Source organism: Symphodus melops (genome assembly GCF_947650265.1).
Source record: "Symphodus melops genome assembly, chromosome: 18".
NCBI lineage: Eukaryota > Metazoa > Chordata > Actinopteri > Labriformes > Labridae > Symphodus > Symphodus melops.
The window spans coordinates 4,294,438-4,321,487 of record NC_136708.1 but is presented as its reverse complement, the minus strand read 5'-3'; the positions used below and the strand labels follow the sequence as shown (position 1 = coordinate 4,321,487).

Below are 27,050 nucleotides of genomic sequence, written 5' to 3'. Positions count from 1 at the left end.
TTCAGCGACGTATGGATGTGTATGAATGGGATTAGTTGCTTCTGATGGTCACTTTACACAGCAGCCTCTGTGGCATCACTGTGTGAATGTGGAGGTGTGACCTGCAGTATGAAAGTGCTTTAATGAATCAGTAGAATAGAAAGCACTATACAAGCTCCAGACCATTCATCTTTGCCACATTACAGAACAGGAAGTCGTAGAAATGGCTGCACAAAAACTGCACATTGTGGATGAAATTAGAACATATCAAGCAGGAAGACAAGATAAACCTTTTATTCCTCTTAGCCCAATAACAGACCATGTCTGATATGACAGTGCCACTTATATTTCAAATACTGTAACAGTATATTGAACTATGTGTCTAATGTTATTCAGACGTTTTTATTCCCTGATTCATTTCTGTACACCTACATTCACGCCCATGTCCCTTTTTTCGTAGCCATCCCAAAAAGTGTAAAAAAAAAGCAAATGGGCACATCATTCATTGCCTCTGTGTGACTGGCCACCCTCAACGATGGCCCTCATGGGACTGCAATCCTGCGCACCAGTAAGTATGAAATGTCACACTCCACAACTGTCCAAAAAGGGGAGTCAGTATGCTGAAAGAAATGGCTCTCTGTGACACATTAGGAAGACAAATTCATCCAGAATTTTGTGTCACAGGGCCTCTTGCTGTCTGCTGCCCACCCCCGGGGGGATAAAACTTCACATGTGAGCTATGGGATTTGACAGGAGGTGGGCGAGTGGGAGACACTGACGAGAGTGGATCAAAGAGTGTGGCAGGTGACAGGGGTGTCATGCTGTCTACTTGACAGAATGGCGGGGCGCCGTTTTCAACTGGATGAACAGCACAGTGGCTAAAACACGGATGAGTGCTAGTGAGAGGACCGCGTCATCTGCCAGCATGAACCTCAACAAGCTCTTCAATGAAACTTTGTCACAGCTGAATTCTGACCGATTATCCTCTCAAGTGTGTTTTGAGTGTCAGTTATGAATCTTTAATCAAGCACACAGACACATGAGCATTTGAGTCCTTTTCCCCCCCCCCAGGGTTTGATTCTTCACTTTTTAATTTTTAAAATGCCAACCAACTCTGTAGAAAGCTCATCTGTCTTCCTTTTTCCAACACCTAAAGAATCCTTAGGTGGAGAAATCCATCGAAGGATTAACAATGTCACTTTGGCACCTGATCTGGCGTTTAAGAACCCTCCTTCCTAGAGTCATTTCTTTGCAGGTCATGATTTCTCAGACACTGTATCTTCAGTGTTTAGCCTGCTCGACATCGATCTGCGTTCAAATCCCCATCCATATATTTAAAGCATCTCCAATACGTATTTTATTCTTGTGGGGCTTATTAGAAACATGCACTTCATGTTTCGTTACACTTCATCGTAACTGGTCTTCCTTTTTTTCACAGAACCCCACACAAACAGATTTCTTATAAAATATGACTTTAAACAAAGCAGAAGTCGATTCCTTTAAATGCATATTTTTAACAGAGGACAAATGGAAGGCATCACACAACTTCCTGGCTGTGTAGAAAACAAACACTCCATTTGTTCTCAGGAGCTGCAGGCGAACTACAAGATATTCAGTAAAGCATCAAAGGAGCTTGATCTAAACTTAAAACTCAGGTAAATCTCACAACATCAGGGCAGGAAAAAAAAAGATTGTTCTCTTTTTGTGAACTCTAGGAATCAGCGGGTGGTCGACTGTTTCTTATTTCTGTGCAGATAATTTCAGTCGTCAGTTTACATCATGCCGTAGCAACTTCAGAAAAGTCACATGCCCAATGAATCCTTCTATCCCGAACCATTCAAACATTCTTTGGACCTTCATCATGTGTTGCATTTTTATACGGTTATTCCATTAAACAAGTCTGAATAGTCAATATAGATTTATATTGTTGCTCAATCTGATGTCATCACTTTAGACTAACTTCCAATGATTCACAAACCGAACACCTTTTTTTAGATTGATTAAGAAAGGATTACAAAAAAACAACAACATTCTCCTGTGGCAAGTTTGTATGCACCCCTTCTGCTTTTCTCACTCTCCTTTATTGACATTCTTTGTCATTATCATTCTGTATTCGCAAGGAAGGTTATGAGTCAGAAGTGCAATTAATTTCGTGTGAATGGTACTTTGCAAGCCAGACGAAAATCGGATAATAAAAAAGTAATCCAATTTGAAATGTTTGAGGCTTTTCCAACACACATGCTCCATTTATCTTTTTTATACAGCTGCACCTGCACAGTAGCTTAATGCTAATATTAGCACGCTAATATGCCAATGCTGAGCTAATGTGTTCACCATGCTTACCATCTGTGTGTAGGGTTTAAGCCCTGTTACAACTCCTGATTAGCATAAAACAAGAAGTGTAGCTAAGGCTGATGGGATTGACATTTGTTTTGCAGGATTTAACACACCTATTGGGCAATCAATCCAGTTGTTAGTAAGATATTTCCAATTTCAAAAACACAAGCTAACTTGATGGCTGTAGAAAAGTAATGCAAGTGGCTCATCCTCTGGAGACAATGAAGGTGAGGAAGAATTCTGCTCCATGCTTCCAGCTAATGTATGCAAGATAAAGTCATGTTTAAAATATCTGCCAACTGTTGGCACAGGATTTATTTACTTTTTTCCGAGTGATGCAAATGCTGCAGTGGAATCAGTGAGTGGTGTTGGATCCTCACAGTCTTCATGGGTTGTGCACATTTTTACAAGCTTATGTTATCTGTTATCAGCTGCTTTGTCCACTGTAACCATGTATGGAACGAAAACAAACAAGAAGTAGACAACAGAGCTGAATTTGAGTTATATGTGAATGATACATTTGTACAGAGTCACACTGTAAGCCTTTGTGTTGATTGGGTTCAGAGGGTTAAGCCATTTCTTTCCCACTTCTTAAACCTGAGGATTCACTTCCTTCCTTTCATTGATTTAATTCATTCTTAAATCAAAAATCTTTAGGAAGTGGACAGTTGGTGCAATATAATAAACGTTAAAATGTTCCCATGGAAGTTGCAATAAGCATTTTTAACAACAACAGTTAATAGGTTTTTAGCTAAAATCTTTTTATGACTTGTTGCATTCAGGATCATTACTGTTTAGGCTTTAAATGTTATGTATCACACTGAGCAGGATTTGGTGCTGTATGACTCACCTGCACACTTTGTCCTGCTGATCAAAGGAGGTCCGGGTGCTCCTGTTCCTCCCTCCCCAGGCCGTGTGAGCAGGACACTGATGCGGTACTCTGTGTCTGGCTCCAGATGCCAAACCTTATAAGTGAGCGAGCCCACACCGTGCGTCTCTGTCCACATGGACTGACTGGCCCGGTATTGGATCTCCCGCCTGATGACGGGTCCGTCCCCGACGATGGAGTTCGTGTTGAGCTGGATGATCAGATAGGTGGGGCCTGCCCGCAGGAGCTGAGGGGGAGCGATTGGTGTAGGGGGCACTGCAACAAAGAATCACATCATCACACTGCCTGAGGAAAGTCCCATTAGAAATCAAGGCTTTGGTATTCTTTGATAAAAAATAAATAAATACATTAAAAAAAAAACAAGAACAAAAAAGAGAGATTTCAGATTTGTCCTTGTAAAAACATTGAAGAACAACGGTTAATTCAAGCATGAAAGAGTCAAAGCATTTGAGCAAAGTAGAGGTCAAACATGTGCCATTGCCTTTCTCTTTTTTGTTCTCAGTTTGAAAAACATTTATTTTTGATCCCCTGGAGCATTGAATCACAAAAAAAATGTTGTCATTGCATTATGACATTAAGAGAGAGACAGAGATAGAGAGAAACAGAGAGAGTACAGAGAGAGAAACAAAGGGAGAGAGAGAGAGAGAGAGAGAGAGAGAGAGAGAGAGCGATTCAGGGAGACTCCTGAAAGCATTAAATACTTAATTTCCACTCTAATGATGCTGAGTAAGAGCTTATTTGCATGAATAATTGTATAACTAATTATGTCCTCTCTGCAAAGAAAAAAACGTCCTGATGGATGATATAACCCTCATCAACTTGGTAAACATCACAATGAATTCACTGCATGATATTGTGTGTTATTAAATTGTGTGTGTGTGTGTGTGTGTGTGTGTGTGTGTGTGTGTGTGTGTGTGTGTGTGTGTGCGTGTGTGTGCATGTATCTGTGTGTGTGCATGCATGTGTGTGTGCATGAATGTGTGTGTGTGTGTGTGTGTGTGTGTGTGGGGGCAGAGGGGGCTGAAGACAGCACAGCGATTACACCTGCAGGAGCATTTTATAACGTACAGTGATTTACTCAAATATGAAACAACATCATAAACATTGTGACAGCTTGTTGGTTTATTCAAATGAGGACTGTGTAAAAATGTTCCTTTATTTGTTATGTTTGACTTGTTTTTGACACTGACAAGCTGTGATTTATATTCTTATTAATATGTATTGTACAAAGGTAAACCTTCTATTTTGAGGTGAGGTCTTTTACAATCTCATATCATCCATCACTGTCACGATAGATGATATATGCCTCAGAGACGGGCCTTCATTTCTCTGTAATTCTGGTGAAGCCAGCGGTTAGCATTAATTGACTTCAAGGCAAGACTTCATTTTCGTTCAGAGTTGACATTTGCAACGTATACCGCCATCATTTCTTGGTCCATAACATCCTCCAGGAGTAGCGCCTGTCGATCTGTTGCGTTGGAGAATTTAAGTTACACACCAGCTGCTTCACGCTGGCTCACTTCAGCGGTATGAGCCCAAAAGGAAACTCATTGTCTTCTGATTGACTTGAATCGAAAGGGGTTAGAATTTCTGAAACAACAACATCATGATGCAGATTTAAAATAAAGTAAAAAGTCAACTCAAGTTGGCCCTTAAGAGGAAAAGAAAACATCTTTGTTTCTTTAACGGAGGCTGGCTCGATCACGTCAGATGTGTTTCAGGTAGTTGGGAAATCCAAACGCTGATTGGCATCAAGCAGATTTGATCCATAAACATCTAGAAAGGATTGTCAGCTGCACTTTAATTAAGAAATCTATTTTTGGAGATTTGAAGGTCGATGAGTATGAACTAACTGGAGCTAGTGCGTCATAGGCCCGCAGAATCTTCTGCCTTGTTTTTACCGTCCACAGAGACCGTTTCTCCTGCTGACACGCTGTTGGTCATTACAACTCTGACTAAGAATGTGCAGAAAACTTCACACGCTGACAAACCAGACCCCAGTGTGCAGATTGTATATTTTAAGTTAAAATCTGTAAATAAAGATTAAACACCCTATAAATCACTCTCCCTTATAAACCACCAGACTCCACTCACTGGAACAGTTATCTGACCTTACAGAACACGAGAATAGCTGGTCTTTCACCTCTCTGATTGGTCCATTTGTTTGTGTCATTGAGTGACTTTAATAAAGGACGATGTATTTCATTTCTGTAACACACAATAGTGAAACCAACGGCGAGCAGTAAAGTGTTGTTTCACAATTCTGTTGGAGTTTCGCTGATTGAGATTCAAACCAGGGCAACCTGCGTAGTGACTGTTAAATGGTAGAATGAAATATCATTTTCCTTGCAGACACATGTTGTTTGATTTGTTCAATCTTGCTTACCTCTCACAATGAGTTCTCCAAAGTTGGAGACGGTGGCTCCCCTGGGGGACAGAGTAACACAGCGGTAGAGGTCCTGCTCTCCACGCTGCGCCTCCACCTGGAAAGTGGCCATCAGCCGTTTGTGGCTCAACCGAGACAGCAGGGGAGTGTCAAGCAGCATGCCGTTTCTCCGCTGACAGTCAGATAAAGAGCACAGGGAGAGAGAAATGAGTCATAAGCACGGCAACCCAAGCACACATGTTTACCTGAAGTCTATTCAAGTGATTAAAAACTGCCGTCAGGCTGAGAAGCAGACAGGAAGACAAAGGAGGGCTGGAATTAGCTTCATGGGATGGCAAGATAATAAATATGTGATAAATGTCACCGCTAACAATAGTGTTTTTGCTGGTGAGGGTGGTGACAAAGGCCTCCCAGGCTGCTGTTTGCAGCATGGATGCTCGAGCTGACATCTCCTCATCTCTGGCCATGCTAATGTGTGAGCGCTCCAGGCACACGGGCAATTGGCTCAAGCAGTGAAACAGGAAATCAGAGACCGACACTTGCAACAAGCTGCTCCAGGTGCGAGTCACAATATATGCAGCTCTCGCACAGAGTGAGCATATTATTATGTAAACTGTCCCCTGCTCGGGCTTTTTACACGTAAGTGGGTTTGACAGCTGCATGTTTGAATTGGTTTAGGAGGAGAGGGCTGTGAGAAAACATGAGATTAGATGTACAGTGGCTGGGTACAACTGCCTCAAGCTACAGATGTTTAATCATTTTAACTTTCGCTTTGGTTTCCGACATAATCTGTTTCCTCATAAGAGCTCCAAGGGCTTCGTAAATGTGTTTGCTACTTGTAATGTTTACAACACTAGTTTTGAAGTAACTCTTCAGAATAAAACATGGAGGCCTGGCAGAGTTCATGTGTTATCGGGATGCGATTGGATTTTGGAAATTAACTTCCTGATATGTTCAAATGACACTCTATTTGGTCCTTCTGGTGCACCGTAGTTAAACCAACACAGTGTTGTTGTGCAGTACAGTACTGCACTTTTGAACAGCTTATTTCAATTATCTGCCAGGCAGCTTATTTGACAAGCCGAAAGCAATAAGCATAATTTTTTGTCACACAGAAATAATATATCGCCAAAGTGAGTTTAAGCCACCGCCTATGGGCTTCAGGCATTCAGGTGCAGCCAATCTGACTGATGTCGGAAGGGCAAGCCCATCAACAAAGCCAACAGAGCTCAACTTTGGATTGTGCGAAATTCCGCAGACCTGTGGTCAAACTAAGTGGAAGAAGTTAACGGCGCTCACACACAGCATATATGTATGTGTATATATATATATATATATATATATATATATATATATATATATATATATATATACATATATATACACATACATGTGCACTCCTGCTGTTTTCTTTGTGTGATAAAAAAAAAAGTAAACTGTATTTCACAGAATGAGCACTCTGATGCTGTCTCCTGCTTTACGATTGGCCCCACTCCTCATCCCCACTGCTGGCCTGTACTTGCACCGCTCCAGGACTAACTGGGCCTGAGCACAGTCACCTCTTAAACATAAGGGTTGTAATTCAACACATGCATGGCTTTACATAATTACAGTAAGAAGTGTGCTTAAGCTCACAAGACTGACACAAAAATATTGTGATGAAGCTTCTCTTTCTATCCTGATTCTAAAAAAGTTTATGGTTTGACAGTAGTATTACATATATATACATATATTCAGTCATCACAATACTATCTCACATAAAAGGAAGAAATCTAGTTGCTCATATTGCCTCCATCCTTGTCTGACAAGCTTTGCAACCTTCATTAAGAGTTGGAAATGAAACTGAATTAGGTCTGTTAACGATGTAAACAGCATGTGAGAAAAGCCCATCTGCACTTTGGACCAGAGGACAGCAGAGGAAATGTGATGCTAATTGATGAAGAAACATTATGCTAACAATTTGTTTAGACTACCTAAATAGAAGAAAGAGTGGAGAAGAGCAGCTCCGGAGCGGTCCGGAGAGGACATCCGCAGCACCAGAGAAATCAAACAGGGAGCCGCAATTAACAGAGTCGGTGTTGATGATCAAACGAGCCCTGAACAACAAATGGAGGAACAGAAGGCACTAATGGTTTGTGATATATCTCTATTTTACGCTCTTACCAGTTTTCTTGGCTTAATGAGAAGAGCAGGGAGGAGTCGGAGCTGAGTGTTGACTTAGGCAGGGAAGTGCACGGCAGCGTACTGTCAAATGACAAAGCACGAGCCTCGTATTGTTTGTGTGCCCCTTTTGGATGTGTGTGTAAGTGTGTGCAGCTCCGTCAACAAAGCCACAAACTCTGACACTGATAAAAATGGCTCTTTCACATGCCAATGATCTTCAAAGGCTTCAGCTCCGAGATGAGAGAGAGGGGAGTGTGAAATAAAAATCGGGGAGGAAACACATGGGATGGATCACCAAGTATAGTGAGATCTCATTTGCAAAGCGCCTTCTCCCTGCCGCCGTCATTTCAAAAGCGCTTAGATGTGCAGGCATCAAGGCCAGAGGAAGAGTGGAGGCATTCAGAGATGGATGGGTTTTTTTTGAAGACTAATATTAGCTCATATGCAAACTAAGAAACTATTTTCAGATGTTGGATGACAGAAATTACTTGAGGCGCTTTAGCTAACTAAATGCCATAACAATCAAACAAGCCGAGGCACACACTTCATAAGGTTCCTGGAGCCTCAAATGACTCATTTCCCTGTAACAACAAAACCACTGGAGCAAACACTCAGCATCACACACCTACTGCATTACTTATCAAATAACAAAGAAATGACTGATTTTACACCCACTGTTACAATAATTGTTCCTTGTGGCTTTAAAGTCTACTATACAGTTTATGAGCAGGTGAGTAGGTGACTCCACAGGTGATTAAGTGTTGTACTTTTTAAATGTTGTACATGAGAAGTGGATGTAGAGCCCAAGAAAAATACGGCCAACATGTTTCTAAAATGTTTCCCTTTGAATGGCCAGCAGGGGGCGTCTCCACTAGCTAAGGGGAAAGCCTGATTGTCTTTGAGAAAATCACCATGTAATATTGGCCCAATATATTATTTCAATTCCATATTTTTTTGCTTGTTTAAGGTTTTCACCAATACAGCATGATTTCCATAAAGTACATGATGGTTCTATTCAGGGTATATTAGTTCAACATGTTCAACATTCAGTGGAAAAAGGGAAATGGACTCGAGCTTATAAAGGACAGATTTTCTAATCTTCGGACTACTCAAAGTGTGTTCACACTGCAGGTCACGCACACACACACTTACACACTGATGGCAGAGGCTGCTGTGTAATCCCATTCATATGCATACATACTCTACCGACGGAGCAGCGGGAGCACCTTGGTTTTGCCTAAGGAGAAATCGGACATGTGGCCGCAGGAGCTGGGGATCGAATCCCCGTCGATTGAGGGATGATGACTCGAAGCCACAGCTGCCCTATTAACCGTTATACTCTCAGCAGGGACGTGAACATGTACAGGTATAAAAATGCTGACGTCAAGGTCACATTTCTTTGACTGTTCCTTCAAAGAGACAGCTCCTTAGGAATCACCCAACAGACGCTTTTAAGTCACTCAGATCTTTTTCTCTTTCCTGTTCTTAGCTGGAGGAGATGTTTGTGAGTGTACCTCATTTGTGAGTGTTGGAATTGAATCTGAGCATCACAGCAGCTTAAGTAAGTAAGCACTTTGATCAGGTCCAGGTTAGAGATGGGGCCGACCCGATATAATATCAGTATCCTGTCTGATATTGAAATAATTTATGTATCGGATATCGGATCGACGGCGGCGATCAAAAAAGAGCTTTAAACATTCTCAGCTGGCACAGTCTCGCTCTGAAGACGTCCAGACTGAACTGAAGGAACGGCCCACATTTTGTCATCACGACGTTCAGATAAGATGGCGCAACTCCGTCGGTATGATCAAAAGTAAAAGTCTTACGATAAAGTTTCAAACATTTAATTTGAAAGACCTGACAGCTGGTGCTTCTTCCTGTTTGTTTGAGAAGGCATCACAATGCAATGCCGGGGTCACTCCAGTTATGTGCCTCAAACATTATACCAACAACAATAACACTGTTAGTTATGATAAAAAAAAAATCAGAATCAGTGTTGTTATACTGAATCTAAATGGAACTGAATAAACATCAGTGCAGCTTTAGTGCAGGTGCCCTTATAGGGAATAGATGTAGCCATTACAGCCTGTTTCACAACTTCTGCTTCAGCCGGATTCAGACATAGACTGAAAGGATTCTGTAACCTGCAGCCACAATAAGATGTTTTATTGGAGAAAGGCCGGCAGTGGTCGATAATGCTTAACATGTAACTGTCTTTGTCTCAATCCTTTGTGTTTCTTCTTCTTCGACCTTCACTGCTTACTCTCCGGGAGCTGTGTTGGTTTGAGTGTTTTTAGCAAAGATGATAAAAAAAAAACACAAAAAAAAACACAACAACAACTTCTCACCTCCAGGAGGAAGGGCTCAGACTCCGAAACTTTGCCTGTGGCGACACACTGGAACGAAGCATTCTGCCCGGCGTTCACCTCCACGTCACCCAGCCGAGAGAAATGAGGCACCTTGTCTGTGAAAAGGAGGAAGCACAAGACACACAGATACACAAACAAACACACACAGTGAGGAAAGTGGCACATCTGGAGCCGAGCATCACTGTCCAAACATATTAAGCACACAGTCGGGAACTGTGATTTATTCAGAGCTTCGAAGAAAACACATTCAGGTCACGCAACATGAATACATACACATGGAACGGTCATGTATAATGAACATATAACACGCAATATATGCATTAAATAAGTCATTTAAGATTGCATGGTCTTTCTTTATCCATTTTTAAATATCAAACAGGGCTGGTTTTGTGCAGAAGTTTCCACACGTGTGTCAGGAAAACGCTTCTCACAGGCCTCCATAACTTATCAGAAGTGACATCCACTCATTCTCTATTCAGTGCAGCAGACACACAGCTGCCTGCAGTGTAAGACAGACTTTTATAGGCCATAAGGCACTCTTCCAGTATTTATCAAAAACATTCTGGATTTATATTTTCAATTTCTTTTGAACCTTTATCAAGAGAATCCCTACTCCCAGCACGTTTCATTCATACTAATGCATTTCATAGAATATGAAACAGCTAAGGCTAAGATGCCATATTGGGTTAGTTTAGCAGATGAATCCTCTGAAGACTGCTGGATGTGTGCTTCGATGAATGCTTGCATACAGGGAATGTAGGTAGATATTGAAAAACAACACGCATTTACAAGAGAATATTCTCTCTCTGCAGGAACTTGTCACGAGTTATGTAGCCCTTGAAATCACTTTCTGAAGGTCTCCGGACTCGAAAGAATTTTGACTCGGTCTTAGACTAGATGGACTCAGACAGGATTTTATATGAAGACAAGTCAAGACCATCCCGGGCAGGCTGTTTTTCTACATCATTACTGGGATTAGACGGTAAACTGCCCTTTATAAAAGAAGACAACTTCAATTCATTCATAGTTTGAATTACACGCCGTGCTAACATACAGAACATACAGATGAGCAAGTTGAGAACAAAACATGAATATATAGAAGTTCTCGGTTTAATAATACACCACAGCACAGTGATCATGTTTTCTATTGACAAAAAGAACAAAGAACGAGCACGTCTCATACATGGGGAACAAACTCTGAGTCACGTTGTGTTGACGTACTACTCGTTATAATGCCAAGATTTGAGAAGAAATCCATTAAAGAAATGCTTTTAGCAGAGAACGGTTATTTCTTAAACAATGCCAATCTCATTTTTGAACAGCCACATTTAGTCCAGAGAACAATGGTCTATTCTTCTATGTAAATACCAAGATGTCCTCATTTTTACCACAACACCACTTTAGTGCTGACTCTCAGACCTTATTCCTCTACACTGGGAACATATTTTTCTTTTGAATCTTTCTTAAACTCGCTTGTTTTCCTCTGGTTTGCTCTAGTTTGATGCTATCTGCTGCATCTTTGGCAGACCATCTTTTACTTGTTTTAAACTAAAATCTTTCCAAGCAAAAATTCTTGTGCTGTTATTAAGTTTTACTCCCTCCCCATTTCTTAGCCTTTATCTCCTTGATTTTCGAGCTGATTTTGTTTGGAGTGAACCAACACACCTCACACAGTTAAGTGCCGTCACTCTCTCCCAATATACACAAACAACATTACATTTGTTTGCTTTAATGTGAAGCACCATATGGCAACCCATCCAGTCATAAAACAACAAATTGCCACCACCTCATATTGTGCACCGTTCTTTTAGGTAATTCATTTAAGGAATCCTGTGGAGTTCTCTTGTAAACAATGACATTTAAATTTAAATTATTTTCTTTTTTTTGCACAGTGAAATGCTTTGTTTTTCACCCTAAAGTCAAACAAGAAGGTTAAAGCAATTTTCTTCCGAGCTGTGTTTTTCACTTCCTTCTTCTTCTTCTAAAAAATATGAAAAAAAAGTTGGACCCACTTGTCACGACGGTTGCATCTTTTAAAAGATGGAAGAAAATACTTTATTTGTCCCTGGAGGGAAAATTCAATTTTACACTCTGATTTTTAACCACGCTACACACAAACAGGCTGAAATAAACACACATGCACAAACAGGATCTAATGGACATGCAGTAATGGAGAGGTGTCGGAGTGATGGTGCTGCCCCATAAGTGGGCACTCCTGAGAATCTTGGGTGGTTAGGTGCCTTGCTCAAGGGCACATTGGCATTGCTCCGGGAACCAGGGCCCAGGACTGGAACCAGCAACCCTCCAGTTCCCAACCCAAGTCCCTACAGACTGAGCAGCAGCCCCATTAATAATCTTGACAGTAGTGGAGCTGACCTTTTTTCCCCCTTTTTTTAGTCATTGATTAAATAGATATTCTGAGTCATGTACTAATCACAACCATATATTAAGTTTATAGTGTTTAATAGGTACACCTTTGTCTCGCTATTCTTTTCAGTTTCATTGATGATGTAAAGTTCACACTACCTGCTTCTTTTTTTGATGGATCAAAGTGCATGGATTCAACTACTTATCATTACTATCATTATAATTTTTCAGCTTTGTTCTCAGCAGGTTTCAGATGCTAGGATTCTATGTGATAATCATTAAGCATCAAAACATAAGACAGGCCATGTGTGACTGAAATACAGACATCACTAAATTAACTGTAATGGTATAATTTGCTTTTCCTGTGATATGTTTATATTGTGCAACAACAACAACAAAAGCATATGAATGCTCTGTCTAGCTCATTAGGCCTTTTCGGTGAAATGGTGCTTTTTTTCCATAACTGTGCATCTATTTTGAAGTGGTACTTAACACTTCCACTAATGCTTGCTGAGAAATACATCAAACATAGAAAAATGCAGCGCTTTGACTAAAAAAGCGGTCTTCACTTCATTATCTTCAGAACATTCTTATCCCTTCATTTGCATCAGGTACGAGTTGGCACTTTGAATATTCTCTCCCGGGGAGAAAGAGATTGGAGAATAACGTGCAGGAAAAGGAGCCTAAGATCTGACTCAAACACAGGCTTCCTGCTTCAATGCCAATAGCCTCTATAGGTGTGGTGTGTGAGCTAACCACAGTCAATCAATGCCCAAGATTAATAAACTTTTCAAGAGTATATTGTAACATTGCTTTGTTATATTAGGCCTGTTAATCTAAGTTTGGGTTCTGAAAGCGGCACACAGCTCCTCACCACAATTTGCTACATGAAATTCTTTTTTTTTTTTTTTTCATAAATTGTTTTTTTTTCATTACAACTAATATTTATTAACCTAAATATAAAGTAAAATGACTAAACAATGGGGATAAAGGTAGTTATTGTTGATGTTTGGGTATCAAAAGCTTGCCTATACTAACACCCTTTTGTGGTTATGCTAGAAGACACATTAACTAATGTCCTTAAAAAAAAAAAAAACCTTTGGTGAAAATATTCATAATAATGATCATTATAATGTCTTCTTCCCCCATCATGTTAAAGTGGTTGTACCACAAGGTCCTCGTCTAACAGGCAGAGGTTTTGTTTTAAAACTTTAGCTATAAAGTTAATGTAGCTTAGCTTAAAGCAAGAAAGTTAGCTTTATCATAAATACAGAATAGAATAGCTAGCTTAACAAGTGAACACCAGTGTTTTCTTTTACCAGAGATAAACAGAAAACTAAGTGGAAATCTCCAGAAAACAACCAAAATATAAGGGGAGTAAAATACAATATGTCCACTTGGGGCTTCCATACTTACCATAAATACTGTAAAAGTATGTAATGAAAAGGCCTAACAGATACTGTTCATCCAGGACATCTGTCATTGTAAAAGGTTATTTAAAAAAAAAGATTCAGCCTTTCTACTCAGGGTAAACTAAAGTTTTAATGTGGCAGGAGGAAAGCTCCAGAAACACAGTTATTATGTTTCTGGTTCTACATCCTGCCTTTACACGGTTGGTTTATACCACATACACTGCACTGGAGAGATTTCTCAGGCAATGAAACAAAATGATAACAACATAATGAGAAAATAATAACCTCCATCATGTTAGTGATAGATCAAAATGACCAGGCATTTCTTCTTTGGTGTAAACAGGATGTGCTCCAGGCAAATTGTTTCTTGGACAACAATGTGTTGGACAATATTCAATTCTCTTGCCCAGGTTGTACACATTGATGCTCAGTTTCCACAGTAACCAATGGCAAAATCAAGCTGAGGAGCTGGGAATGATAGACATTACATCTCACATTTTGCTTTTTTTCCCCCTCTTTCCTCTCTGCTTTTACCACGCTTTTTTCTGCCCAATGAGAAAAGTGTGTCATTTTCTCAGGTTATTCAGTCTGCAGGATAGAAGGATAAACTTTTAAGTCATCTTTTAAAGATGCGCCCACAGCATCAATTACGAGAGAAGTTATTTGAGGATGAGGTAGCTTTATTAATAGTTACTTGGAAATTTTAATTTAAAACCTAAAAGCCTGGTCGTGTGAATGTGTGACCTGTTTAGCCTTAATTCATACCACCAAGCATAAATAGAGACAAGGTAATTTAGAGTCTCAAAAGTACTCTGACTGAGAGTGATGTTTGCTCTTTAAATTAGTAATGCAGCCTCTTATTCCGGATGCTGGAGGGATTGGTTTTTCACTGAAACACGTGTTCGGAATAAAGACATGGACTCCAGAGAAAAACTTAACAAATGCCAAATAAGTGGGAATGCAAACTGAATAGTTGTTGCCTTTGACTTGAATCTTTCCCCATGCCATGATTCTTGCAGCCTTTGGGGGAATGTAAGCCATCTTACTAATGTTTACCTACTTTGTGTGAATGTGTGTGTACTGTATTTAAGGGTGACTGCTCCTACAGATACACCAGCTGTACAAAAGACAACGTGGTTGTGCAAATGTATGCACTTTCTGTATGAGTAGATGAGTGTTTTTTATGTATGGTTGAGTACACAGCAATTATGCTTTATGAGTCATGTGTCTATGGATACATATGCCTCTAAAACAACCCCTTCAGGGACACTGGCCCCTTATGTGAGCTAATAGACATTGTCAGGGTCCAAGAGACACCATCTGCCCCAAGGATAAACTCAACCTGAGCCACATTCAGAAGAGCCTTTTGCTAAAAAAGCTTATCCAGAGTCCCCATGGAAACGTTTCCTACTCCACTGCAGATGAAGCGACAAAGGGCAAACTTGAGATGAGCTTGGGTCAGGAGGAAAAAAATTAGTAATAGATGGGCGCTGGTTTTAGAAGAGGTTATTTCAGTTCCTCTGTCTGTTTCCTCATGAGGATTTAATGATTTATAATGTGCGGACTGTCTGATTTTTGAGTGGAGCCAGAAAGGGATATCTGAATTTCATGAGCTCATAAATACCCTACATTATCATTCATTAGCATTCCCCCACATTTATGCAGCTTTAAAAACAATATTAGCCTCCCCTCAGAGGGCCAGGATAGATCTAAGCAGCCAGGTTTGACAGATTTACCAGGTGACTGTGTATCAATGTCGGTGTGATTGGATTAAAGCTGTATACAGTTGATGTAATAAAGCATAAAAGGTGCACAAGGCACATGTAGATGCCCTTATGGTTAGGTTGCGTCCGATGTACAGTACGTAGGCTATGGTCGCTCCAAGCGGGCGCTCCGGTTGGAGTCCCACTTGTGGCTCCTTTTGACATGTCATACTCCACTCTCTCTCTCTCTGTTTTTTCTTTTTCGATCAACTAACCAATTACATTGCATGCCCCAAAGCCAACAGCATACACTGAGAGTAACTGCAGTTTTATATTGCATGCAGAATACAGGAGTTGCTAGTCTTCTAAGTGTAGTTCAAGCTAATCTTCTCTCACATCTAAACCTAACCTACTGAGGCAGCAGCAGATAAGAATCTCCCGTATTTTGTGAGATGAAATTACAGTTGTTGTTGTTTTTTTTTTATCACAGAGGTCTAGTTGAATAGAACAAAGTGACTGTTTTTTCTTGAGAAAGTTTTGTTTCGGCCTAAGGGGACTGGTGCTCAAGTGCTAGCGAGCTCCTCTGAAAGTCATATTTGATACCTTTTCACAAAACGGTATTGACACTGTTAAACAAGTGATTAACAGACTTGAGCAAATCTTGAACACTACAATCAAAGCAAGAGTTGAGCATTTGTTTTAATTTTTTGAAATTAGACCTCCGTGGTGCAATTAAACTCTAAGTGAATCAACTGGAAGCCAGCAAAAAAATAATAATGACACATAAACATGAACATAATCGTTTATAAATGTGGGGAATTTAATTGAACGGTAAATGATACTGGATTTAGGTCAATGTATTTCCATCAACAACTCATTACGCTTTAGCCAATTAAAGAGTAATTATCCAATCTGATGTGTCACATTATATCACAGTTGGCAAACAACATTTGCAACTGTCAAAAAGCTAGAAGTGATCTAATAAAAAGCCAATAATGACCACTGTTCAGGCTGATGTTATCTCTTTTGGAAGTCAGCACGCATCACTGCAGCTTTTAACGTGATGACTTCTTCCATCCACACTAATCAGATGATAAGCTCCACTGGACACCTTGAATGCTGCATGTGATCTAAGAATCAGCAGGGAAGCAAAAGGAAACGGTCTTTTGTGACGGGAACAATATCCACAAAGAGGCTGTGTAACAGGACTGTAGGGAGGAAACATGAAAGGTAACGGAACAGGACATAATGTAACATCACCAGTACACATGACGCTCCAACACCTGGAGAGCTCACTGATGACAAAGGGGAAAAAACAACCAGAAAGAATCAAAGTACAACTACCAGCTGTCCTTTTCATGCCGGTAACATCATATTAGCCCTAAAAGTAACCGGCTGTGAGCATGGCAATCAGAGGAAAAAGGTCAGCCATTTTTCCAGGACAAAAGAGAAGACCTCTCACTGTGTAATTATGGCCGTGACACTCAGAAAGGTACCACGTATATGTGCCTCGGTGGCCCCCGTCAGCAGGATTGCATCATGGTCTTCAATCACCTTCAAGAAACCGTTGAACCTCCTGGAGTTCAACAGTTTCCTGTTTGTGTTCAGCCGGAAACTTTTCCAGGGCTCTGTAAAGGTCATGAGGTAAGATATGGCGGAGCAGAACAGGTACTTACAACAGGGGTAATTGAGCAGCACAATGTCATCCAAGGCGATGTAGCCCTGCCGCTCCTCGGAAATGGTCGCTTCAAAGATGACCTGTGGACAGAATGGATGAATGAAATGACGACCAATCATTACTGCTTGATTGGCAAGTAAACTGACAAATATCTGCAAAAAAAGCCAAAAAGATGTGATCCTAGTCATGTCTAAAGATAGATGAATAGCTTGAAATTGATTCATATACTGTATGTTTTTCTTCTTCTATTTTTTTTTCAATGTTTAAAAAAGGTTTATTCATCTTATAAAATTCACAACATTGAAGGACAGGCTTTAATAACTATCAATGTGCTTCTGTACCTTGGGCTTTTTAGTATTAATATATAAAGCACATTTTAAAGCAAGGGTGCTTTGACACACAAGTAAATGCATTAATAAGATCAAAGCATGTAAATCTTAAATGAAGCTAACAAACCCAAAATATCGAGATCAACAAAAGAACCCAACAGCAACAAAAACCCAGCCAACAGAATTACACCAAACATCATCAAAAAAAGCAAACAACATGAACTAAGTAGGACATTAGAATTGACTTAATGTAATCAAGAGAGAGAGAAACAATAAAGCACAAGCAATGAAAACATAGGTAAAAGCAAAACATGACATCACCCATGGTTGGTAACCGAAGGGGGGTGTTTGGACACCCATAGATGGCCTGTTTGTGTGTAGATGGCTGAGGCCTTGCTTGAAATGCAGTCTTAAGCTAACAATCAGTCAACCTATCACCAGACGAAGAGCTGGGGATGAGACTAACCTGACAAACCTGTCAGTCAGGTTAACCATCATTAAAGTTCATTAATAGGGTTGTTTGACCTCAAATCTACGTTACGACTGATTGAACATTTTACCTTGATTACGATTAATGAACGATTATTTCATTTTTCTTTTTTTGCCCACAAGAATCATTGACATGGTCTCTACTGTAAATATGCTCAACGTACAATTACAAAGGTAAAGTCATTTATTGTATTTTAACATGCAGGCTGTAAAGATGTTTTATTTCTGCTCTATTAAAGGCCTTTTTGAGTGTGTGTGTGTGTGTGTGTGTGTGTGTGTGTGTCAGTTGTGTTTTTTCAACACCACCACTGCCTCTTAGATGAAAAGCAAAGTGATGATAAAAGTGATGAAAAAGAGTTCAAGGAGTAAAACTGATCAAATCAATTGGTAAGATCAAGTAAATCAATGCCATTAAAGCAATGAAAAATAGTTTTTAAAAGTGGTTTTTAAAGCTGTTTGTAAACGCTGTTGAGTTGTGAAGTTTAAACAGTAGTATTATTCATGTTAATAAAAACAAAGCTAACATGCGTATAACCACAAAATATACCCATACACTACATCAGGTAACTGCACTCCTATCACATGGTTTCATCTTAAAAACGTGTCATCCTTTGACTTCACCTTGTTAACCCATACAGTGCATAAGTGATGAATAAATCCCTCTCTCTTTCTCCCCTGTCCCTTTCACCAGTCCATGCGGCAGCTGGAGTCTTTAAACACAGAATAAATGTTCTCTTACTCACTGAAATGAGTGTGAGCTCGTGCAGGTTCTCAAAGTGAATCCGGAGGCCACAAAGAGTGCCAAGACAAAGTCTTTTGGTGTTTGTGAGTAGTAATTACAGTCAGCAGAGCCCATGTTATTCCCTCTACCAGTCACCTTTCACCACAGCATGATAAACTCCAAACTTGAGGGTTGAGTGGATGAAAGGGGCGGCAATGATGAAAGTTGTAGCTGTGTGTATGTGTGTGTGTGTGTGTGTGTGTGTGTGTGTGTGTGTGTGTGTGTGTGTGTGTGTGTGTGTGTGTGTGTGTGTGTGTCAGCCCAAATGAGAATTACCCACTCACACTACCTGTGCTTATCTATGCCATGCCTAGTGGAAGTCAGACTGTGACCGCGCACTCAGACGGCCAATAGATTGCAATGTTGACAATACATCAGGCTTTAAGTGCCCTGAGCCAATCAATAGCACAAAAGGCCTTGGCAGATGGAAACAGACTAAGGCTTTCTTTCCACTAATTTATTTTTATTTTTCATTCCTGTGTCGGGCCATTAGAGACGTCTGACCGATTAACTCTTCAATTCATCACGCGTCAACGCACCCACTGCCATCGATTCACTCAGCTCCGAGCTTTGAGCCATCATTAAGCTCCTCCGCATCTGCCCTCACGTATAGAAAAGTGTGTGTGAGTATGACTGCGCCAGTCACTGAGGAATAACCTTGGCATCCACATGCAAACACAAGCTATTATACAAATGACTACAGACAAATCCCTTTGCAGTTTGTACAAACAAAGCGAGGCAAAGCAGGGAGACCATTTGCTTGGTGTCTAAGAAAAGTGGACTGAATACAGAGTATGCAGAGGTATACGGTTGCCCTATAAGCTCAATGCACGCCAGTTACAGACAAAAGTAGGAAGACAACAAATTAAAAAAAGTTGGCGCACCTTCCAATTTAAAATTTCAACTTCAGAGCCTCAATCCTCTGCCGACCTCACATTCGAACGCCTGCCTATGAAACAAGGATCATTCCATTCCAGCTCTCTGGAGGTGTTCAATGTTTAATTTGTCTCGATCATTCTTATTATGTTATTATTAATCATGACCCATAGCCTATCTTAGTATAAATATCAACATGTTATACTGTGTGTACGATTCTGTGAATGACTCTAAATTTTAATCAAGCTTTCAGTGTGTGCATGAAGGAACCCCTCCAAGTGTTTGATTGAAGCAGCATATTCATTGGATACAAGTAAAATCAGTCATCAGCGCCTATAACAGGATAATTGTTGACTATTATAGTATAAGTGAATGTAGGTTTGTAATCATCCAAATGATGTGTCAATAGAAAGGTCAGACGAAGCTCAAATACAATGTGAAATAGTATCTGTATCGATGGAATGTGTTTGGATGAAATCGTTCACTGGATTTGGATCGGGGCGTCCCTTGCTGACGAGGCAGGTCCATTGTTGCACTCAATTTTTAAATGATAGGTCATAAGACCGTAAAGACTTTTTTTTTTTCTCCTTAGTCTGACAGAGGCGTAGATTGTGCTTGCTGTGGTGGTTGAATCTGCACACTGATGGGCCATTAGTGTCTATATGGGCATGCATATTATTGTTATAAGGTTACCATAATTCTGATTTAAGGAGTGAGATAAAGGACGAATCAAGTCCTATAACAGAACATAGTTATACAATGTGGTTTATGTCTTATTTTTGCAATTGAGAATATGGATCAATTAGAGAGAAAAGACATTTGACAATCAGTTGACAGGCAGAGTCTGAACAATCAGGATCATCTGTGTAAATCACTTGTGAACATCCTTCGTGAATACAGAACATGCTAGATCAACTCGACTATGCTTTGAAAGGCTGATACTCATTACCTCAAAGTTTGACTTTAATGAATTCAAGATTAAAGGATTACAAGAGCCAATCACAGCACAGTCTGGGGGGTTTGGGCAATGCTCATTTAAGAGAACAAATAATGTATGGTTGTGGCTCATGAAGTGCCAAGGGTTTTTTTTATGCCTGCATATGTTATTGATTTTGTGAAGATGTTTTCTAGACTTGCCCATGCTTTTCTGACGCTGCGGTGTGCCGAGCTGTCAGCGCCTCCGGTGGGAAGGACATATAAAAACATGTATGCAGAGAAAACACAAAGACAGGAGCAGCACCTTGAAAACATAGGCAGGGGAGATAGAAAGTGGAGAGTTGAAGCTTAAGCCACACTGATACTGTTTGCCATGACAGGACCTGATAGCATCTTTAATATTTGACAGCAAAGTTTCACCCTTTTCCAATACTCCAAGTCGGCATGCGGAGAAATCTATTTCTGCAGACAAAATAAGATGGATGGATGGACTTGTCCAGTCAAGACTATTCAGTTCAAGGTGATGTCATTCTCTCAGTGAGCAAGAAAAGGGAGGCCTGTAACAATGCAAATGCACAATCTGTGAAGTGTGAATCAAAGTCTGGTTTACGGCAAACAGCAGGGCGCTGTGTCTTAAGATTTGTAAGCGAGCGAAGGAAAAGAAATGAGAATTACATCCAAGTGAGAGTTTGCTGGCACAAGCACAGCAAATATGGGCAGTAAAGGGGAGGGGAGCAGGTGGACAGTCACAATAGATGTAAAAATCATGCAAGCATTTTAATATGCACCTCCTGCTGCATCGTGTTTGGCTCATAAAATTCAATGCTGGAGAATTGATAGTGTGGAGGAACAAAATCCATACTGCAGCCCAGGAGGCTTCCCAGAGAATACATAAAATCGGTGGTGGCAATAAAAGGGATTGCATTAAAACAAGATTTGCACAGTAATTAATATTTCAAGCTTTTAGATTCCATTACAGCGCTGCGCAAATTATTTATGAGTGTGCACTAATGATAGAGCTCTCAACTGATCTGTGGACGCCATCAATCTTCATGAGGAATTTGATTAACCTAACAACGTACACGCAATCGTTTGAGGAATGTGGTGAACAAATTTGAAACAATGTTCTGTTAATTGATTATTTCAGCCAGAACGAGGCCAACATGGTTGATCCATATTGGGGATGTGGCAGTAAACACTGAAATATATGATGTGCAATCACCTGCCACCCCTGCAGCCTGAGGGAATAAAATGAGGTGTGCATGCTTGACTTAAGCGTGCTGCTCGAGGACAGCATATGCTCAATGTGTTCTTTTGTGAGTGTTTGTTTTATGAGTGTATCTGTTCAAACAGTGGACATTGGAACCGGTGCATATTAGTGAAGCAAACGGGCAGCATTTTTGGGCGACCGATGTTGGTCAGATGCTTTAAAGAGGATATTTCCTCTCCCTTTTCAAACAGTCCCCCCTGTGCTCTAAATGAAACATCTGTGCTGTGCTTTGGTCCAGATATAACATGAATCAAGCAGCAGAGGAGGTTTGTGACCCTGTAGAAACCCGCTCTCTCTGATCGCTCCGTCTCGGTGTGTGTGTGTCCAGTGTGTAGACAATGGCGGAGCGGCACAAAACTTTTCCTCTAGGCTGGGGTGGAGTCTTTGGGTAGAGATACCAGGGGAGGGGAGGGGATTTGCTTTCCCTGAATCCTCCTGTGATGTCACAATGAGAGCAAATTTGCTCTCAGAATGCGACATAACACAAGACTGTATTGTTATCAGTGCCTCCTCGTTGTCTCACTTTTAACAGAAAATCTAACCCACGTCAAATCTCATGTTTGCATAGAGATAAATCCATCTTTTGTCAAATGTTGTCTCGACAACAGGCTGCGAACGTCAGAAGAGTCAGCTGGTGATATTGCTGGACCTGGACGGTCTACGTGCTTCTTTGGCTTCTCGCAACATCCACGCCAACAAATCCATTTTGTCTATGAGGGGAAAGGCATAACAGCACGATGAGGTTTTACAACAAATGCAGCGGCACTCAGAGAGCTTTGGATGGCGCCAAATTGCACCAATAACGATATTGTTGCTTTAATGTCAGACTCTAACCAGGTCTTTAAATCAGCAAAGATTTCTACAAATCATATAGAAACCAACAAAGTAATCCTTTCAAGAAGAAAAAAAAAAAAAGCATGATCCCAGAGGGCGACTGTCTGCACGGCAGCACAGCATGAACTGTGGCGCACAGTCTCTTTCACTCTGTCCCGTGATTGACTCCTTAATAGGAGTGAAAGGTTATACAAGTCGTTGCCCTACTCTTATATTTGCCAGACTGCTTCACCTCCAGGTGATGAGTTGAGGAATAACATAGGTAAGCAAGAGGAATAAAATCTAGGGGAGATAAGAAAGGGTGAGACTGAATAGTGAGATGTACAGGGAATTAAGATGGTGCGATAAGGAGGACAAAGCGGTCAGAGCGCAGTCAAAAGAGTGAAAGGAAGCAAGCGTTTTGAAAACAGCACTTTTATAAACACAAAGTAGTTCCAAAAAGCTGCTGATGCAAGACAGAACCAGTCTGACCAACATCCTCTTCAGCCATAACAGTGCAGTGAGCGTCCAGTACACAAATTGGAATTTAGTTAAGCAGTGTCCAAACATGATCAGGATGTTTGAACACATGATCAGCTCAGCGGGGGCACGCAGAGTAAAGTTAAACCTGTTATTGGTCCATCCACAATGGTACCAATAAACATTATTTGGTACTATTTTTAGCCTCGACCAAGTCCTTGTGGTAAAAACAGAGTCTGCATGTCCATTTGCCTGAGAAAGTTCTTCTTTGACCTTATCTGATAGCTGTATGGTGGATTTTTTCACGCACAGTATGTTTCAGCTGAAAACACCTCCATAATAATGAGCTTAAACTCACTGCAGTAACAGAAGATAAAACCAGCAGTTTGGCCATTTGTAGATTGCCCAAAGCGCCGCTGCAGAGTTTGAAAACATTTACATTGATTATCAGCTGCTGGATCTGGCCCCTTGGTCTGTTTAGTCCCTGTAGGGTCTGAGTTCAGTTTATGTATCAGACTACAATCTCCAGAAGAAGTTATACAACTGTGTTTACAGATAAAATGTTAAAGTAACCTCCTAAATTGGTCGCGCTTATCAGAGCTTGGGCAAAACAAACTTTGTTTTATATGTCCACATTTTTAAATCGATTTAAAAACAATTTTTACAGATAAGACGGACTGAAGAAAGACACGTTTGTTGCACCATGGGAACTGTATGGTCACATACCCAGTGGTTTAAGACAAGACAATTTAAGCACTTCCTCTTTAAATCGGTTTCCTGTTATTCCCTGAACATTATAGAAGTTTGATTTAAAATCACCTGAATGCTCCTTGAATAGCACAACATGGAAATGTGTCCACTAAACATCAACTTACTGTATATTTTAACAGTTCAAGGATCTCCAAACAAACTCATCCTCCCCGAAGAAGCCGTCCTGTTTTCAGTACAAAATTCACTATCAACAACGAACATTTCACACCCAGAAATATTGGCACTAAATTTTTAAATCTCATATCAGTAAAAGCCTGAACGCAAAAGGCCAAAAAAACACTTAAGATCGCAGTCCAACATATCTCTGTGGCCGTCTGTCTGTCCTGAGGGGGTGTTGATGCTGGCTGATTTTTTTTTTTTTTCATTTAATCTCAACCACCACCATCAACATTACCCACCCACACACACTTTCTCCTTCAAGCCTTGTGAAGTGGTATTGCTCTCTCAGTGTGGAGCTGCTGCTCGGCGGCCTGCAGGGGCTGATCTGTTGGCTGGGAGTGCTGGACAGTGATCTTTATCAATGGGACTAGATGGATGAGTGGAGCCCTGTGGGGCCTGCGCTCAGCTTTGAGCAGTAGCAGTGAGCGCTGGTGAGGGAGGGTCGAGGGCTCCTTGGGCAAAATAAAGAGCAGAGGAGCACTGAAAAGAGTCAGACTCCTGTCCCTCTGCACACAGCAGATAGACACAATTTGTTCCTCAGACCTATGTTAAAGCCTCCTCGCTCAGCGGCCCTGCTTCACCAGCTTCATTACGCGCTGACGATCATCCAGGTTTATCGGACAAATAAGGCAATCTGTCCTCCGTCTCCTCACCTGGCAGCTGGACTACAGAGAACAGCAGCGTCTCATCACTCAGCCAATGTGGACATACATCACCAGAGAAGTAGATTACATTTGTTATGCCAGTGTCCAAATGGTAAACACTGCAGCGCTAAACAAACTCCCCGCCTGAGCCTGACGTGTTTGATCGTACACCTCAGCTTCCCCCTCTGGGAGAATGGGCCTGCCTCCTCCTCCTCCTCCTCCTCCTCCTCTGCGACAGTGTGTGACAGACAAACTTCTGACGTCCTCACAGATACAGAGGGGAAGAAAATCATTACTTTAGATTGGTGGGGCTGTTTGAGCAGGCGGCCCAGGACAGCAGAGCTGAGGATGGTAAAGCGCAGGCTGTCCGCATTGATCTGTGCAGCCCTCTAATCTCATTAACTGGCTCTTGATTTATTGAGATGGGGCCCAGAGTGCGCCAAGGTTATGGAAGCAAACACAGAGCCCGCTCCCCCGCACTGAGGGTCGCATGGAATTGAGGTCAATTGACTGTTCGTCGGGGCCCACGCTCCAACCATCCTTTATACCAGCCATTGCCTTCTCATTAACGACTGTTTTGGGAGGGGCTGGAGGAGGCACGAGGCCTGGTGTGAAGAAAGAGCATTAGGGGATAAATTATCGGCCGTAATGAGGGGAGTCAGGGCTGCATCCAGTCATCAGAATCTTACAAGCTACACAACAGCGCCAATAATGCAGCATCGACAATACAGGCATCAAACGGAGCTATTGATTACTCTGCAGCGCGCAGGTAAATTGACCAATAAATAAAGTTACAATGCAAACACATGCCCAGGGTAATTACAAACCTACTGAGCCACTGTGACGAATGCCACAGCTGCAATTTGCTAATCCCTGCATGTTGTATGAGTGATAGGTTAAGTATTTGGTGAGCATTGAGCTGCTCAGTGGAGCAGCTGATGGTTTAGTGTACAGCTATGTGACTCGTATGAGATTTTATGAAGAGAGGGATTACACTCACAGGAGCTGAACGCCTCATTAAAACATCACAAACAAACGTTTTTCAGAAGAAGAGATGTTCGCAGATTTGCGAGTTTGTACCTGCTCTAGCACTGTGCTGATTTCAGCATGTAAACAGCCCAATCTTAGAATAACCTCAAATCAGCAATACCTATGTGCAGATGATGGGAAGAAGTTTGTTGGTGACGTCACAGAAGCGACCTCGAAATGCTCCTACTCATCGATAAAAGGTATTACCTCTAAGGTGTGCTGGGCAGCTATATCTCTAAATCGTCATGGCAGAACTGGCTAATCGTTTTATTTCATGAATATTCTTTCACATCATTTTTGATTTATTTTTTTAAATTGATATTTTGTTGTATTTTTTTGTATCTTGTTTGTGATTTTTTTGTGTATTTGAGAGATAGGAGAGTGGATAGAGTCAAACACCAGGGAGAGAAAGTGGAGAATGGCTGCTCAAAGGACGCGCTCATTACCCGCTACGCTACTGTCGCCACGGTTTATTTATTTATTCATTTATTGTTTTAAAACTGTTCCTGTAAAGCATTTTTAGTTTCCCTTATGCATGACAGGCGCTATATAAATACATTCTCTTTGCCTTTCATTATCTACCATGTCAGTTCAGGGATGCTTCATTTTAGCATGCTAACAGAAGCAAAGATTACCTGTTTTGCATTGTACATATAAATATATATTTCAGTGAACGTAGCCACTGTGAAGTCACCTATTTAGCAATTCTTCTGTCTCTTTGGTTGCTTTTACACTGCAGGTCAAATCTGTTTTTTAGGGGTCAGCTATGTAAGAAATGGCGAAAACTTGACCTTTGTCTCAATGGAGCCATATTTAATTGAGCCATCTCATTTACAAAATGAATAACATGCTGTATTGAAGAAGACTTGAAAGCCAAATAAGTGGACAATAATGAGTTAGTAGAAGGTCCTAGACATCTGTATACTCTGACTTTTATTTTCCTATTTCTCTTTTCTTTCAACAGGTGGATTCTCAGTAGAAAGACAATTTAAAAAAAACAAAAAAAACAAAGTTCAAGCAAATAGCATGACACATCACTGATACCGTCAAGATCAAATATTGTTGAGTTATTTCTCAGCCATTTTAGTGATCTTCCGTGTGACTTTAAACATGATTATCAACTAGATGCAATCAATCCGCATCATGATTCATCCTGTCAAATGAAGTGTGTCACATAAATGTGAACTCAA

At 40.8% G+C, this 27,050-nt stretch overlaps 1 protein-coding gene across 8 annotated transcripts in view; it reads right to left on the bottom strand.

Annotated features, from left to right (window-relative positions):
• The window catches only part of LOC306839691 (receptor-type tyrosine-protein phosphatase U-like), a 203,289-nt gene that overhangs the window by 76,945 nt on the left and 99,294 nt on the right, over positions 1–27,050 (bottom strand). For all 8 annotated transcript variants that reach the window (XM_079368506.1, XM_079368508.1, XM_079368511.1 and 5 more), the window contains exons 4-7: positions 17,282–17,363; positions 10,103–10,218; positions 5,592–5,763; positions 3,167–3,460 (exon numbers count right to left, since the gene is read on the bottom strand). In XM_079368506.1, coding sequence (XP_079224632.1) covers positions 3,167–3,460; positions 5,592–5,763; positions 10,103–10,218; positions 17,282–17,363 — 664 coding nt within the window. The remainder of the gene's footprint in view (positions 1–3,166; positions 3,461–5,591; positions 5,764–10,102; positions 10,219–17,281; positions 17,364–27,050) is intronic.